Raw genomic sequence first — 15,753 nt, forward strand, 5'->3', positions numbered from 1 at the left:
TTAAAGAGACTTCAGATACAGTATTAGGGACCACTAAGGTCTATATTAAAGAGACTTCAGATACAGTATTAGGGGACCTCTAAGGTCTAAATAAGAGATTTAGATACAGTATTAGGGGACCACTAAGGTCTAAATAAGAGACTTCAGATACAGTATTAGGGACCTCTAAGGTCTATATAAAAGAGACTTCAGATACAGTATTAGGGACCACTAAGGTCTATATTAAAGAGACTTCAGATACAGTATTAGGGGACCACTAAGGTCTATATATAGAGACTTCAGATACAGTATTAGGGACCACTAAGGTCTATATAAAAGAGACTTCAGATACAGTATTAGTGGACCACTAATGTCTATATAAAAGAGACTTCTGATACAGTATTAGGGGACCGCTAAGGTCTAAATAAAGAGACTTCAGATACAGTATTAAGGTCATCCAAAGAGCACCATGTCATGGGACCATTAACTTAAGCTGCCTTTACTATACTATGAAGGGAAATTACCTGTATGTAGACACTCCTTTGACACCAGTAAAATACAGTAACAGGAAATTCAACCAGATGATGAATCAAAAATATTAACTAAATAATACACAGGGATTCCGCAGGTTTCACCAAGTGTTACGTTTTTCCAACTATGGCACCTAGGTACGAAGTCATGCCGTAGATTTAACGCAGAAGCATAAATCACACTTAAATCTAGTTCTAAATCTGAGAATAAAGAGATGCTTTTTATAGTACTGTAACTGTATGGTTGTAGGTAGTTGAGATGAATGAATCATACCGTTGGTCCCTCCATCCTGTTTCCTTTGCACCTCTTTGCGGTATTCATCCAGCTCCTGGTCTGTCAGCTGATTGAAGGGGTTGGGAGGTTCTGGCCCTGGTGGGACTTCAGGTGGGCTGACTGGAGACTAAAAGACGAGCAGAGACACAAAATCACAACTTTTAGTACCACAGTTAAAGAGGAGGACTTGGAGAGAAACAGAGACAGATGTTTGGCAAGCAGTGAAAGTGCAGTTTACCGGAGGACTGTCGACTGTTATTACACTGGCGAGGACTTGAGACTGTGGTCCTGCGGTCTTCATGTCCTGACGATTCTGCTGTCGGATCTGAGGAGAGGAAATAAAAACTCTTGAACAACTTTTTTGATGCATGTGACAGTGTTTAGAAGGCAAAGATGTGGATTATGGGGATTGTGGGAGACAGAAAAGGCCAAAGCAGGAAGAAGTTACCTTGTTTCGTGTCTCAATCACCTCTTGAGGGTTGGTGAAAAGAGGCACAAACTGGTTGGTGGTCTCTATCTTGATGGCTGTGCTGCCAGCTTGTGTCACCTCTTCTGCCTTCAACCACTATGGGAAAGACAACCAACAGCAAACAATGATCTCACAAAAACACTTTGAAAGAAATGTTAGCAGAAGTGTATAACTCAATAGGTCAAATAGTAGAAGATCCTGTCTGTGCTAGTTAGTCACTTGAAGTCTTTAAAAGGATTTTGTTGCTAACTGGGCAAGCTACCCACCGGCAAGATCAAGACAGGGTAGGTGAGTTAAAACCATGTCTGACTTGAAAACACATCTTGATGTTATGTTCATGTTGTACAGACATATTAATTCCATTTTGTATCTGTTAAGAGACACAAAGCCAGTCTAAAACTTGCCTGCACCGATTCAGCTCGTTTTTTTTTTCCATCAAAAGTACTGCATAGCTATTGTGATCAACATTGACATAAAAATTGGCCAGAATTCTCCTTTAAAAAGAGAGCTCATGAAAACATGAAATCTTCAAGCAGCTTTGATAATGTGGATGTTTGTCCACCAGAGGGCAGACTCTGCACAGGGCAGTGGGCTTTCCTCCGCAATGCAGAGAAGAGGAGGAGAGGAGAGAGTGGGGAGAGAGAGGAGGGAGGGAGGGACTGAGCACCAGAGAGAACAGAAAGGGAGAGCCAAGCTCCTCCCACGCATGTAACCAATGGCATATTGTTTTTGTCTCATAAGGACTCATCACTGCACCTCTGCTTCATCTTTTCTCCAAGGTACACAGATGAAAAAAACAAAATTCAAATTCAAAAAAACAAATTCTCAAGTGTACATAAACCCCTGTGTGAGTCAGAGGGAAAGTGTGGATTTGGAAAACAGAAATACCTTTGAACACACATCACATATAACCAGTTTCTGCTGAAATCATCAGAAAGAGGAGTTCATTACTCTTACTGCTTCTGTGTCTGTCTTTATCTTCAACCACCAGCCTTCAAGTCTTTTCTTCCCTCCCTCCCTCCCTCCCTCCTCCACACAGGTCACTTTAATCTCTCTTGGTGTTGATCCCTCTGCTCTCCAGCATATTTACATTCTTTTTATTAGAAATGCATTTTCCATTCTGGTATTGTATTGGAACAGCTCTACTTGTATTTCTACATATCCCTACAGACAGTTTACCATTCCCTCCCTGTCTGAGCAGGAAACACAATGGCTAGAATGTAGCATAGTCTGCACAACATTGTGGATGTTACAATGAATTAGTGCAGACAATGCACTAAATTGTCGAACTACCGTAGGGACCATCACAATTATTTCACACATCTGGTTTGCAACTTTGTTCTAGACAATTTCTGAACTCCTTCTATAGTGTGACCTGTTCAACAAATCAGAAGTAAGGATTCCCGGAGCCTCACAGTGGTGCGCTGACCCGGGCTGGCTTGCTCCTGGTTGACTTTTTGGTAGGTGTTGGGGGTGTTGAGCCACCGAGTCCTCTCCTGCTGCTGGCGCTGAGCAAAAGGGTGCTGCCTCAGAGCCGGGTGCACTCCGTCGTCATCAAACTGGTGGAAAGCCGTGGCAGTCGCAGGCACCTCCACCTCCCTCCGTATCCGCGAACGCTCCAGCAGCACGGGGAACCGGTAGGCGTAGCCTGTACGGTAGCCCTGAAACACAACAGAAGAAAGACCCTTTGGTGGACAGAATGGTAAAACAGGAAAACAGTGTTTCCTCTATGTTGATTTTGTAGTGGTGGCCGCCACGCTTTCAGAAATAGGGCAGATGCACAATGTCCGGTTGCCTTTTAAATTATCCTGCTGACATAATGCACCCCCCCTGGCTGCCGATCACATTGAAATTTGACAACAAGTACAACTATTCAGAGAACATTTGGTGGCGGGGCGCAGGGTTGTTCGGACAGAACTGTCCCCACTGGTAAAATTTAAAAAAATCCTATAGGAAACACTGGAATAGTTCAACATTTAGGGACATACACTTGTTGGCTCTCTTGCAGGTGACAAAATAAATCTCCACAGCTGCACCTCTGTTATTCACTTATTGACACACCATTTCAAGTTGGAGAGTAAACACAAGTTGGGGTTATGTCCAGCACTATATCTTGGTCAGGAGCTGGGATTTTATGGAGTCTTTTCATCTCTGTGAGATTGCCAGGCAACCATAACATGATATGAGATATAAGATAATAATAATGATATAAGATGTGATTAGTGAAATTCTATATTAGATGTGCTAGTATGTGTATTTTGTTGCTTTAAGACAGATCTGTTTCCCCCTGTAAGCGAGGCTAGCTGATGGCTGGCTGGCAGATATGAGAGGAGTAGGAATCTTATAATTGAACTGGTACCTTTATCTGGTGTCTGTGACTGTGTAGGTGACCAGCGATTAAGGTCATTTGCTGTTAAGTTACTGCGATGCAAACTGAACTGTTCACGCTGATGCTCTACATTAAAAGATTTCCAAGCTAAGTTGGTGTGTGAGGGCTAAAATACGGAACACTATAGCCATTAAATGAGGGTTGAATATGGAATATATGGAAGGGCTTTAGCTGATGTGATGACTAATATTTGTTTATGTTTTATATTATCCAAGCACCTGGTTGGTTGTATCTTTGCTTACAGAAAAGGTTTCAGTCTTAGTTCTGACTTGTTGTTGACATGAATGATATTTATAATAAATACGGTAAACTCCATTTAACATGAATGTGACATTATCTAACTGCCACTTTTCAATTAAAGAGGATTTACACAGCAAGTTCCGGACATTTTAGGGGATTTTTGTTAGTAGATCAGTTTATAATATTGCATGGGAGGAGCGGTAAAAGAAGCCGCAGCCACAGTGAGCTGGTGAGATAAAGAGCTGCAGCTGCTGTGAATCAGCAACCCTCCCACACACATCAAGGTAAGTAAAACCTTGTAGCGTGTCACCCTCTCAATTCAAGCAGATCTAAATAGGGGTCATCTACCATTTTAGTATCGCACTGCCACAAAACAGGGAGGCGCATTAAAGAGAGAACGTTTTAAAACAGCGCAGCAGAGACTGAGATATCCTGACTTGTATTCCCCAGTATGGGCCAAGCTCTGAAAACACTGGATCCTCCATTTGTTCTCATGGGACTCCTTCATAGACATGTCTGGTAAATGCCTATCACACTCCATGCTCCTGATGGGGGATATTTCCAAAACACAGAAAACATTTCATACAACTCTGTTTTTCACAAGCCGCATATCTCTAAAACATTATGATACTTGAATGGCATTTTTGAAAGAGACCATCAGGAGAAAATGAAATTAGTTTGAGACCTGTTTCTAACTCAGGTCCAAACTCTCGTGAGATCTGGCAACACAGATAAGATAACATTAAGTAACGCTGGAACAAAATAACTTCCCTAATGTTAATTATTGCTTTTAGCTGTGTGAATATCTAATATTGGAAAAATAAAATATGAATAAATTATGCAAATAAAACTTTTCATCCATACACACGTTCTTCACTACACGATAAACAAGGCCAGGCCCATTTAGGAGACAGGAAGTATGCACCGTCTCATACCAGTGGCACAGCGTTTAATCTTTAGTTATAGAGAAGATTTGCTTGAACTTGTAAATCTGTGAACTAACCCTAAGCCTTTAACAAAATCTATTTTTGTATTGGTTTATTAATTCTCAATCATGGCTGTTCACATGTTTTTGTTTAGTATAGTCTACCTATCTTTGACGTTCCACTTCCGGGATTGCTCCGCTGTTGATGGAAATTCCGCCGGATTTTACTCATTTAGGCTGGATATACGTTCCTATCCTCTGTCTCTGTGTGGGCGTTTTAACCTCTGGTGGATTTCTGAGGACTATGGTTACCTGGTCCTCAGATCTCTGCAGGGTAAATCCAGACAGCTAGCTAGACTATCTGTCCAATCAGAGTTTTCTGTCAACGACTACAACTACTTCTGAACGTACACATGTTCCACCAAAACAACTTCCTTCCTGGGACTATGTTGCAGAGACATCCTTGCTCCCCTGTGATTGGTTCAAAGAAATGCCAAAAAACCAAAGCACATTTTTCTCCCATCCAAGAATGCTGTGTGGACTAGTCAGACCCTCCTCCGCAGCACTGTGGAAGAAGGTCTGACATTGCAAGTCTACCTACCAAGTTATCCATGGTTCTCATGAGGGCTTCAAACTCGTGCTCCCCGACGCGGCTCTTATGCAGGGGTCCAAAGGTGGAGCCAGCCCAGCCGACAGTGCCGGCTACAATGGGTTTATGGATGGTCCGGTCCAGAAGAGTCAGGTTCTGTTCACCACCGGCACAGCACAAAGCTGAGACCTGGCAAAAAACAACAGCTTCAGCTTTTCTAAGGCCCTAGGACTGAGCTCGGGCGACCAGATAGCTCAGTTGGTAGAGTGGGCGGCCATATATAGAGGTTAACTCCTCAAGGCAGCGGACCCAGGTTCGACTCCAACATGTGTCCCTTTGCTGCATGGCATGCCTCCCTCTCTTTCTCCCCCTTCAATTTTTCAGCATGCCCACAACATAATCTTTAAAAAATAAAAAACAAGTAGCTGAGCAAAGTTCTACTCCACACACACAGACACACACAGACGGCACACATGCCGCACACAAACACACACACTGTTTCTTGAGGCGGAAAATATAACACAATTGACATTAACCTCTAGGCCTTCAGATTTAAAAGATCAATGACTTTACAGTCACATATCTGCTTGCCTGTTGGTCCTGTAGGATTACTGCAGTGTCTCTGTGGCAATCAACACTCTTCTAGTGCAATACACTGCAGTGCAGAGCTGCTGGCTCAATTACACTGAAAGGGTATCACAAGAAGGGCAACTGCCCAGGTGTAACTTTAGTGTATCTACATCATGTCAGCTTACTCTCCCATTCTCACACACACACACACACACACACACGCACATGCACACACACACACCTACAGTACATACATACATGCTGTACATACATACATACATACATTCATTGACAGCACTGTGTGAACTACCTGGATCTGGCAGGCAGCCTGGATGTGGTAGATAGTGTAAAAGGCCTCCTCCACAGACTCCCCCAGAGCCATGATGCCGTGATTCCTCAGCACTAGAACCTACACATCGGGAAATCCACATTCACACAGGAATGAAAAACACTTTCATTATTTCTATTTTTAAAACGGTTTTCAAGAAATGTCACTGTAGAATATTAGACGCACACTAAGACCACATCCCAAGTTTAGTCCAAGCGGCAGCACCAGCTTGAATAATTAATCCAGCGTAGGACCACATCACCTTACGTCTTTTCCTCATTCATTTATAAAGCTGGAACAACCCACGAGGGACGCACAGGAGCAAAAACTGCTCAACCAGGCGATGATACTTATGTACCAGATTAAATGTCTTTTGTCCTGGTGCTTTGCTCACCTTACAGGTTGGGCCCAGGCTCTTCTGCAGCTCCACTCTGTCCTCCTCCTCCTCCATGACTCCGTTGTAGTCGTAATAAGCCACGTCACCGACCAGCAGGGCCTCATGGGACAGAGGCAGGAGGCCGCACTTCATTGCTGAAACCTGGAGGCGGTAAGCTGTCAGTTTGTGGCGCCAAAGGTCAGGAAACAGGCTCATATTCAACGTTGACATAAAAAAGTGAATGCTGGACAATTATACAGTGCTTTCAGAATAAAACAGAACAAGATGACACTGCATCTGCTACAGTTATGAAATATATTAAATTCTAAAATATGTAGTTTAGATGGTATTCTATCTTAGTATGAATGTGTTATCAGTAGGGCTGTCAAATGAATGTGATAAAAACAAGTTAACGCAATTTCCTTTTAACACCACTATTTTTTTGTTCTGTAATTTGGGCCTTGGCTGCTCTGTAGTTTGCAAACTCAGGAAGCGATGCCATGCTCCCATGGCCGAACCCAGGCTGACTCACCGCAGCCGTGGCCGGAGTGTGGAGGTGAAGCAGACAGCGAACATCTGGCCGGGCGGAGTAGATGGCCGAGTGCAGGCTGAACTTCTCTGGGTCCACGCCCAGGTTGGTGCTGCCTTTCTCCACCACCTCACCCAGGATGTTCACCTTTACCTGGAAACCATATCCAAAAAAATAAGAAACACAACAACGTTCCACTTCCGGGATTGCTCTCGCTCTGCCGGAAATTCCATCAGATGTCACTCTTTTTGGATGTCCGTCCCCGTCCTCTGTCTCTGTGTTGGCGTTCTAACCTCTGGTGGATTTCTGAGGACTATGGTTACCTGGTCCTCAGATCTCTTTAGGGTAAATCCAGACAGCTAGCTAGACTATCTGTCCAATCTGAGGACTATGGTTACCTGGTCCTCAGATCTCTGCAGGGTAAATCCAGACATCTAGCTAGACTATCTGTCCAATCTGAGCTTTCTGTTGAAAAAACTAAACTAAAAAAAACTACTTCGGAATGTACTCATTTTCCACCAACACAACTTCCTTCCTGAGACTATTTAGCAGAGGCACCGGGGCTCCTTCCGGCGCTTAACACCGCCCAGGACGATTGTGATTGGTTTAAAGAAATGCCACTAAACCAGAGCACGTTTTCCCGGAGACAGGTCTGGTAATGCAAGACTATTACGTTAGTAATAAACGTACAATTACATTTACACTGACAATGGCAACAAAAATGGAACGTCATAAACTTAAAGGTAGAATCTACGGCAGAGCTGCTGTATTGATCGCGTTAGCCTGCACAGGGCTGCCTAATAAAGGGTCCATTGAGTGTATGTCTAACCTTAATCCCGAGTGCAATTACTCACCAGACTGGATCCAGTCACCTCACTGTAGGCCAGGCCGTCTGAAAGCACCAAGAAGTGTTCCTGTTCTTTACTGACACGCAGCTGTCAGGGAGGAAGAGGGCATTAGGACACACAGACAGCTGATGGAAGGACACATATGCTCATCTAACATTACATGAGCTTGTGGTAAAAGCCTGCCCCTTAAATTCCGCTGTAATTTAATTATTATTTCAAATATACATGAACAGAAAAATTGAATTGACAAGGCCTATTTTAAATAAATTTCACAAGATCGCGCAGAAATTCCATTTCACGAAAATCCATCTCGTCAGACTTCAAGCAGAGACGGTTTAGCACCGAGACGCACCGGCTCAGAGTAACCTCCTGTATCTGTGTCAGGGTGCTTTCTCCACTAGAACTCCTCCTCAAGACACTAGCGGCTGGTCCTGAGGTTATTGATTCCAATGGGAAAAGTGAACGTGAACACAGATTATGAGCCGTTCTTAAGGCCCATAGTCACCAAAGTAAATATTGGAGCTATTTTTCATAGTTCATATAAATTCTGACTAGGGTTGGGCAATATAGTATGAGGCTGGATATTGTCTTCAATGTTAAGTGCTGTCTGGTTTTAGAGGCTCCATTACCGTAAAGTCATTTTCTACGGTATATTTTCCAGACCTACTAGCTGTTTAATTATTTGCCTTTCCCCACTTAGTCATTGTATCCACGTTATTGAAGATTTATCATCAATTATTCATCAATACTCTTCATTGTGTTAATATTTTGTACGGACCAATTGTCATCAGCTGCGGCTGTTCGTTCAAAACAACAATGGCAGACATGATGGACAGATGGTTCATCCAATCACCTGATAGGTATTTTTTGAATAGATGCCAGCCTTTTTCCATTCAGTTTCCAATGACGGCTTCTCAGATGGTTCTGTGTAACAAACCATCTGGTGCGTCAGGTTACCTTAAGACTGCTGTCCACTATATATATCTATATATATATAGATATATATATACATATATATGAGCAAGACAACTCCCACAGAAGACCAAAGCTGGTCTTATGGTGGGCTCTGCCCACCAACAGCCAGTCAAACTGAACCTACCACTTATGTGTTGAAGTCTGTTTGGTAGGTATGTGTTGTGCCTCACAACAAAAGGTAAAAAGTCGGGAGTGTAATGTGATAAGGTATTGGGACTAACAGTGAGACAGCTGCGGCTGATCTGGGCCCAGCCGTACAGGTCAAACAGCCGATGGGCGCTAGCCAGCTTGCAGCGCATCAACCTCTCCCCCTTCACCATGCTGCCAGGCTCCCAGCCCTGCAGGTCATTGATGGGAGTTACCATCATCATGTCTGTGGAGAAAAGGGGAGAGAGAACAAAGACAGAGGGAGAGAGAAAGAGAGAGAGAGAAAGAGATAGAGAGAGAGAGAAGTTAAGATCATGGATGGTTAGTCTATATCAACTATGTTCCACTTCCGGGATTGCCCGGGTCCTGCCAGAAATTCCGCCGGATGTCCCTCTTTACTGCCGGATGTCCGTCCCCGTCCTCTGTCTTTGTGTTGGCGTTCTAACCTCTGGTGGATTTCTGAGGACTATGGTTACCTGGGCCACAGATCTCTGCAGGTTAAATCCAGACAGCTAGCTAGACTATCTGTCCAATCTGAGTTTTCTGTTGACGACTAAAACTACTTCAACGTACTTAAATGTTCCACCAACACAAGCTCCTTCCCGAGGCTTTTTTGTAGCGGCACGGTGGCTTTGTCCGGCGCTAAGCACCGCCCATGACAATTGTGATTGGTTTAAAGAAATTAAACTCCGACCTGTAGCCCTTTGCTGCGTGTCATTTCCCCCTCTCTCTCCCCTTCCAAGTCTAAGCTGTCCTGTAGAAATAAAGGCCTAAAAAATGCCCAAAGAACACAATTTATTTTGCAGAGCCACCATCCCCGTGTCTAGAGCTTTACTCCTGTCCTACAGTGTATCTGTGGTGTAGCCAGACTATACTCCACAGCGCTGGGCCCTGGCAATCCGAGACTAGAGGTGAGTTAACTAAAAAATAATTCTGCTGTCGAATGGGAGCAAATACAGAGAGGTGAAAATTCCCTTTGCATTCCGTCCGAACATAAGAGTGGAACACTTCGACTATGAGCACCCAGGCTAACGATAGAAACTTGTTGCTAAAATGCATTGCTCAGGCAATAATGAAACACTAGGGTCAGTATTGCTAAAGTAAACACAGTATGTTAGAGATGTATTTGAAAGTGTTGTGTACGTACTAGAGGGGGTGACAGGCAGGGCGGCGGGGGCGCCATGCGAGGCCATGAAATCAGCTAGCTGTCTCAGCGCCCACAGGTTGGATGAGCTGCCCCCCTTCTTCATCTGTTCCTGGATCAACACATCCAGCTCCTCCCTGAATGACTACACACACACACACACACATATTAAATCATTATCACACACACACACACACACACACACACACACACATTACAAATCATTTCAGTTTGATAATGCTACTCAATTTGTAGGAGTTGAATATTTCTGTCTTACGCGACCCCTGAATTGTCTTATTTTTACCACAAAGAAAAAGTCAGGGCATTAGAATGATTGAAAGACGCTATAATCACATACAAATTCAGGAGGGCTTTGAACACACTCCTACACTGCAGGGGCGAGGGCGAGTAAACACTTTTAATGAGTCAGCCTCTCTCCGTCAGTTCTTTCACCTCTTCACTTCACACAAGTTCATCAGCGTCACGTAGCCTCCCTGTTCTCCCACATGTAGGAGCACACGTGGTCATGGGGTCCAGCACTGACTGCAGCTCAAGCTGTCAAGGGGCATTTGCCAACAGATATATTGTAATGTGAGGAGATAAGTACATCTACAGGAGAGGAGGAAGAGGAAAAAAAGAGGAAAAAGGCTTTAAGACATTAAATCCTTCCCACACGGAGACCAACAGCCATCTCACCGGACTCTGAAGGAGGCTGGAGATGCGTTTCTTATGCTGGGGTCCGGAGCTGGGTGTGGAATGCTGAGGAGACAGGAGGCCCTCAGGGACCCCATCACTAGGGCTGCGCTGCACCGGGGTGCCTTTGGGGGTGGGCGACTTGCTCATCTTTTACTGTTTTGCAGTTGCTGTCTTTCAACCAGGGGTGGGTTTGGAAAACTGTAAAGAAAGAGTGTCTATATTATTAAAGGTGCCCTCCCACATGTATTTCATGACTTTGTGGTAATGTCTGAAGTTCTACCCTGGAATCTGTAACTTGGTTACCTTGTTTCAAGCCATTTTAGCGGGTTTAGAAAGCCTGCAGGAAGAATCTTTGAACGAGCTAAGCTTGACTCTGATTGGCTAACAGCTAGCCAATGAGAGCTTGGCTATCAGCATCCTTTACCCAGCTCATGAATATTAATGAGCTCAGGCAACATGACATCAGACTGACCAGCTGTTGTGATTGGTCTGATTTTCAGTGGCTAAAGCTGACAGAGGAGGTAGCAGTTCATCTTCACATTCACCACACAACACACAACACACACACACACACACACACACACACACACACACACACACACACACACACACACACACATTTCAAAATATGAATTCATGGCAACGGGACCGACCCTTCCTTACGGCAGGAGCATGAGTTAAGATAGCCAACAGACCCACTGATGATGCATTTTGAAAATATGTTTCAATTCATCACTTCCTATTGAAATTAACCGAGCTGGCAAAAGAGGGGAACGTGCAGTGCAACTGGAATGAGGCTATAATATGATTAAAAGATGAAAGAAGGAGAATTAAAGACATTAGTAAAAAATGCAAGTCTGGGAAATTAAGTTTTAAGAAAATGATGTTCCAATTATAGTAGCTATATGCTCTGAAAGCAACCACCACAATCCTTTTCATTGCTATCATGGCTGATGCTAAGAAATCTAAGTATAAGCCATATAAGTATAAATAGAAGAAGTGCAGTGAGCAGAATGTTGTTTATTCTTCCTGAGCCTATGCTCCGAGCCGTCCACAAAAGCCCTGCATCAGGATCCAGAGGTGCACACCAGCCCAAACTATGAAGAGATCCAGCCCAGTCAGTTCAATCAGTACGCTCGTTTATGTACAATGAAACCCCAAGAAAATCCTCTTCTATCTTGCGTTAATATGAAAACAGTTTCCTGTCCAAAAGTACAAAAATAAACAGTACATCTGAGTTTACATTAAGCCTGGATTTCTTTTTTGTATTTTCAAAACGTCAGCATTAAGATGAAAAACCTACCCTTACATTAAGGATGCTGTATTCCTCAGGGAACTGGAAGAGCACGGCTCTACAACATGCAGCATTAGCAGAGCTCACGTGCACACAGCAGCATCACATCCACCAACAGGAAGTTAGCTAGGGATACGGCTCGGTAACTGGAGAAAGAGGAAGGAGTTACCGTAAGGCCCTTTACAGAAGAGACGGCCACTCCCCGATTCTTTCACGCACGCGCACACACAGACACACACACACACACACACACACACACACACACACACACACACACACACACACACACACACACACACACACACACACACACACACACACACACACACAGACACACACACACACACACACACACACACACACAGCTGCAGGGAGCAGATAAGGTCCCAGTCACACCACACCCTCTCTCCTCTGCAACTGACTCAATTACTTTATAAGTTTCATTGCTGTTACATTACTATTTGTCCATCTCTGATCACATGCACTGTCAATCCCCTGTTCCCATTCCCCGTGTCTCTAGCACTCAGGGCGAGCTTTTAAGATGCTCATTCAAACAGCACTGGGGAAACTTACATCTGATCCGTGTGCATTTCTAAATCTCATTGCATTGCACACGAGAAACTCTGCCTGACGACTAAAACCTTTAATGTGGTTTCTGGAGGGAGACAGTCCCGGCTTCCTGCTCTCAGGAGCACTGAAACATGACATCAGCTCTCCATTCACTGGAGCACTAACTGAACCCCCAAGAACACACTGACACACACAAGCAGGATTTGATTTGCTTTCTTCAACTTACAGTTGGATCCAAAGTATGTACCTTTCAAATAGATTAGTGTTTTCCTTTTTGTTTGATGGTCAGTGTTTGGTTTTATGCAATCACAAACTCCTTTCATTCAAATGTAACCAGATGGATGTTTTTAACAAAGTTGTGTATATAAATACATATACATACTTACAGTATATTTATACTGTAAATATATACATACTGTATATATACATATACATATATATATATATATTTTTATACTGTACATATGTATGTACTGTATATACATCTACTCCATAGCAGTGAGTCTATAAAAGCCTAAATTTGAGGCAGCAGCTTTCTCTCTCTCTCTCTCTCTCCCCCTCACACTCACAATAGAGGTTGGTTCACAGTGCGTAAGGCCCTCCCTCTCTGGGGGGAGAGGGGTCCAGCTGCTCCCAGGCAGCAAACAAAAAGCCTCTCTCTCCAGGGACGGCCCTAATGACTGAGGGGAGCAGAGGGATCTGGCTGCTGGCCCACCATCACTTCTTCCTCCTCTGACCCTTAGCATCATGCCTTCTCAGGTTGGAGGGAGCAGCCAGTCATTCCTCTTCTATAGCTGCCTTCTTATCAGACTGCTATCAATACTATTAAACTAGTATTATTTGATGTAGTATCCTTCACCAGAACACACCAATCAGTGGAAGTATTACTACTCTCTCTGTTTGGGGATACTCTGAGATCTTTGGCTTAAAACCCTTAACCCATCTTTTTCCACATTATGTTTACAAGAGTGACTGCTGTAAGTCTGCCCCCTGAAGTGGTTTTATGCGATCTGTGTCTGACATCCAGCAGGAGAGGGGGGGGGTATGATTCCATAAGTAGCTCTGGATTGATTTTCTTTTGCTTTGCTTTCATTAAGTGTGTGTCATGGATTCCCCGTCAGTTATCTAACTAGTTTCTATCCACCTAAATCTCTAGAATAAAATAACTTAAAGATCAATAAGTGTAATCATGTTCAAAACTATTTGAAAACGATTTACAAACAAAGCAAGTTTTTCACTTTTTAAACTTACAACAACTCCTATTTGTCTGTTCATTTGATGTTGAAGACCATGATGTAACCAAATGTAAAACCTCGTGTAGATGTCTCATATTAGCCTCTTTGAGAATGAATAATAAAGTCTACTTAGCCTTGATTACTTCATACACATACAGTATGATTAAGGACTTTCATTCTAACATTCAACAAACCAGAGTAATATAAACTTACACTAAACTAAATTATGATGGCGTGTTAATATAACTTACAAGTGCACTGTCACTCTATTCGACTAAGTGGACTCATTAACTCTAGACGTCTGACAGACTGAGTGCTTTCCAGAAGTGCAGCATACACAAAATGCATAAATGATGTAGAAGTAGAATCGGGGCGTTCTAGTCTCTAATGGGACATTTGGCATCCACCCAAATGTAAATAAACTGAATGAAAACATACCAAGACACGCGATGGACGCCATTACAGTCAAGGGGGCTTTAAAGTGGTTTCTATTTCATTAACTACATATTCTAGTATATAGTAGTATTAGTAAATTAGTATGTAATAGTATTCATAGATTATTATTGCTAATGTGAAGGAAATTGCAACTCCAACCAACTGCAAATATACATAGTTTACAACAGTTTAATAAAGAGAGTGTATAGAGTGTATTTTGGTTAATCATTCCTGCTTCTTTCCTTGGCCCCTATGGAAGAGGAGAGGGGCCACATGGGAAGGGATGTATTAGAGTTTTGAGTTTAAGGTCAGAACTCAGAACTCTAATACATTTTTCACACGTGGCCCTAATCCTCTTCCTTACTCCTCAAAATATCATGTTTGATTTCTAAAAACAACACACGTGATATTAAGGTTTGTTTTGGGGAAGCCATATTGCAATGTGTTAGAGCTGCAAAGATCAATCACTGAATCGATTAGTTGTCAACTTTTAAATTAATCAACAGCTATTTTCATAAGCGATCAATGGGTTTGACTCGTTTTATTTTTTAGGAAAGAAAAGGTGATAAATCAGTGATTCCAGCTTCTTAAATGTGAATATTTTCTAGTTTCTTCTATCCTGTGACAGTAAACGGATTTGTGGACGCCTTCTTGGACTTTAGGAAACATTGACATCCTTTTATAGACCAAACAACTAGTCGAGTAATCGACGAAATAATCAACAGGTTAATCAATAATGCAAACAATCGTTACAGTCCTACAATGTATAATCACAGTTTCTATATCTCCCACTGAAGTAGGACAGCTCAAAGGCGACAAAACAGTAATTCTACAGCTGGCGTGATTGAGATTAGGGTTATTAATATAAACTCGATTCCCCTTTCACTGACTGTAACATCAACTTTCACATGAACCCAATGTGCAAACGCCACTCCCACCGAGGCTGTGTCACATGGCGGGGGGGGGGGGACAGGCCTATTGACCAGGGAAGCAGGGCAACAAATTGGGTGTTTGGCCACGCACACTGTCGTTTGATGGCTTTTAGCATCCTCCGTGCCCCCAGCTAACGGCCCGGCCCGCGCTCTGCATGGCTGCCTAGCAACAATCGCACGCGCTGCAGCATCAGCACCAGGATTATGGAGTAAGAACACTATCAAAAAGATGTATGCGTAACTTTATGTATTCATATTCATATTTTTACATTCATATTC

The 15,753-nt window shown here is 43.1% G+C and overlaps 1 protein-coding gene across 7 annotated transcripts in view; it reads right to left on the minus strand.

The window, feature by feature from the left end:
• add2 (adducin 2 (beta)) overlaps positions 1–15,753 on the minus strand; it is a 20,448-nt gene that overhangs the window by 3,616 nt on the left and 1,079 nt on the right. For 6 of the 7 annotated variants that reach the window (XM_034872280.1, XM_034872278.1, XM_034872279.1 and 3 more), the window contains exons 2-13: positions 11,009–11,206; positions 10,316–10,457; positions 9,243–9,394; positions 8,053–8,133; positions 7,202–7,351; positions 6,688–6,831; positions 6,276–6,374; positions 5,408–5,584; positions 2,668–2,913; positions 1,232–1,348; positions 1,022–1,108; positions 784–910 (exon numbers count right to left, since the gene is read on the minus strand). In XM_034872280.1, the coding sequence (XP_034728171.1) occupies positions 784–910; positions 1,022–1,108; positions 1,232–1,348; positions 2,668–2,913; positions 5,408–5,584; positions 6,276–6,374; positions 6,688–6,831; positions 7,202–7,351; positions 8,053–8,133; positions 9,243–9,394; positions 10,316–10,457; positions 11,009–11,155 (1,669 nt within the window). In that variant the 5' untranslated portion in view covers positions 11,156–11,206. Of the gene's footprint in view, positions 1–783; positions 911–1,021; positions 1,109–1,231; positions 1,349–2,667; positions 2,914–5,407; positions 5,585–6,275; positions 6,375–6,687; positions 6,832–7,201; positions 7,352–8,052; positions 8,134–9,242; positions 9,395–10,315; positions 10,458–10,765; positions 10,821–11,008; positions 11,207–15,753 lie in introns of those variants that run through there. The other variant, XM_034872283.1, reaches the window with a different exon arrangement.

Source organism: Etheostoma cragini, chromosome 5, assembly GCF_013103735.1.
Source record: "Etheostoma cragini isolate CJK2018 chromosome 5, CSU_Ecrag_1.0, whole genome shotgun sequence".
In the NCBI taxonomy this organism is placed as follows: Eukaryota; Metazoa; Chordata; class Actinopteri; order Perciformes; family Percidae; genus Etheostoma; species Etheostoma cragini.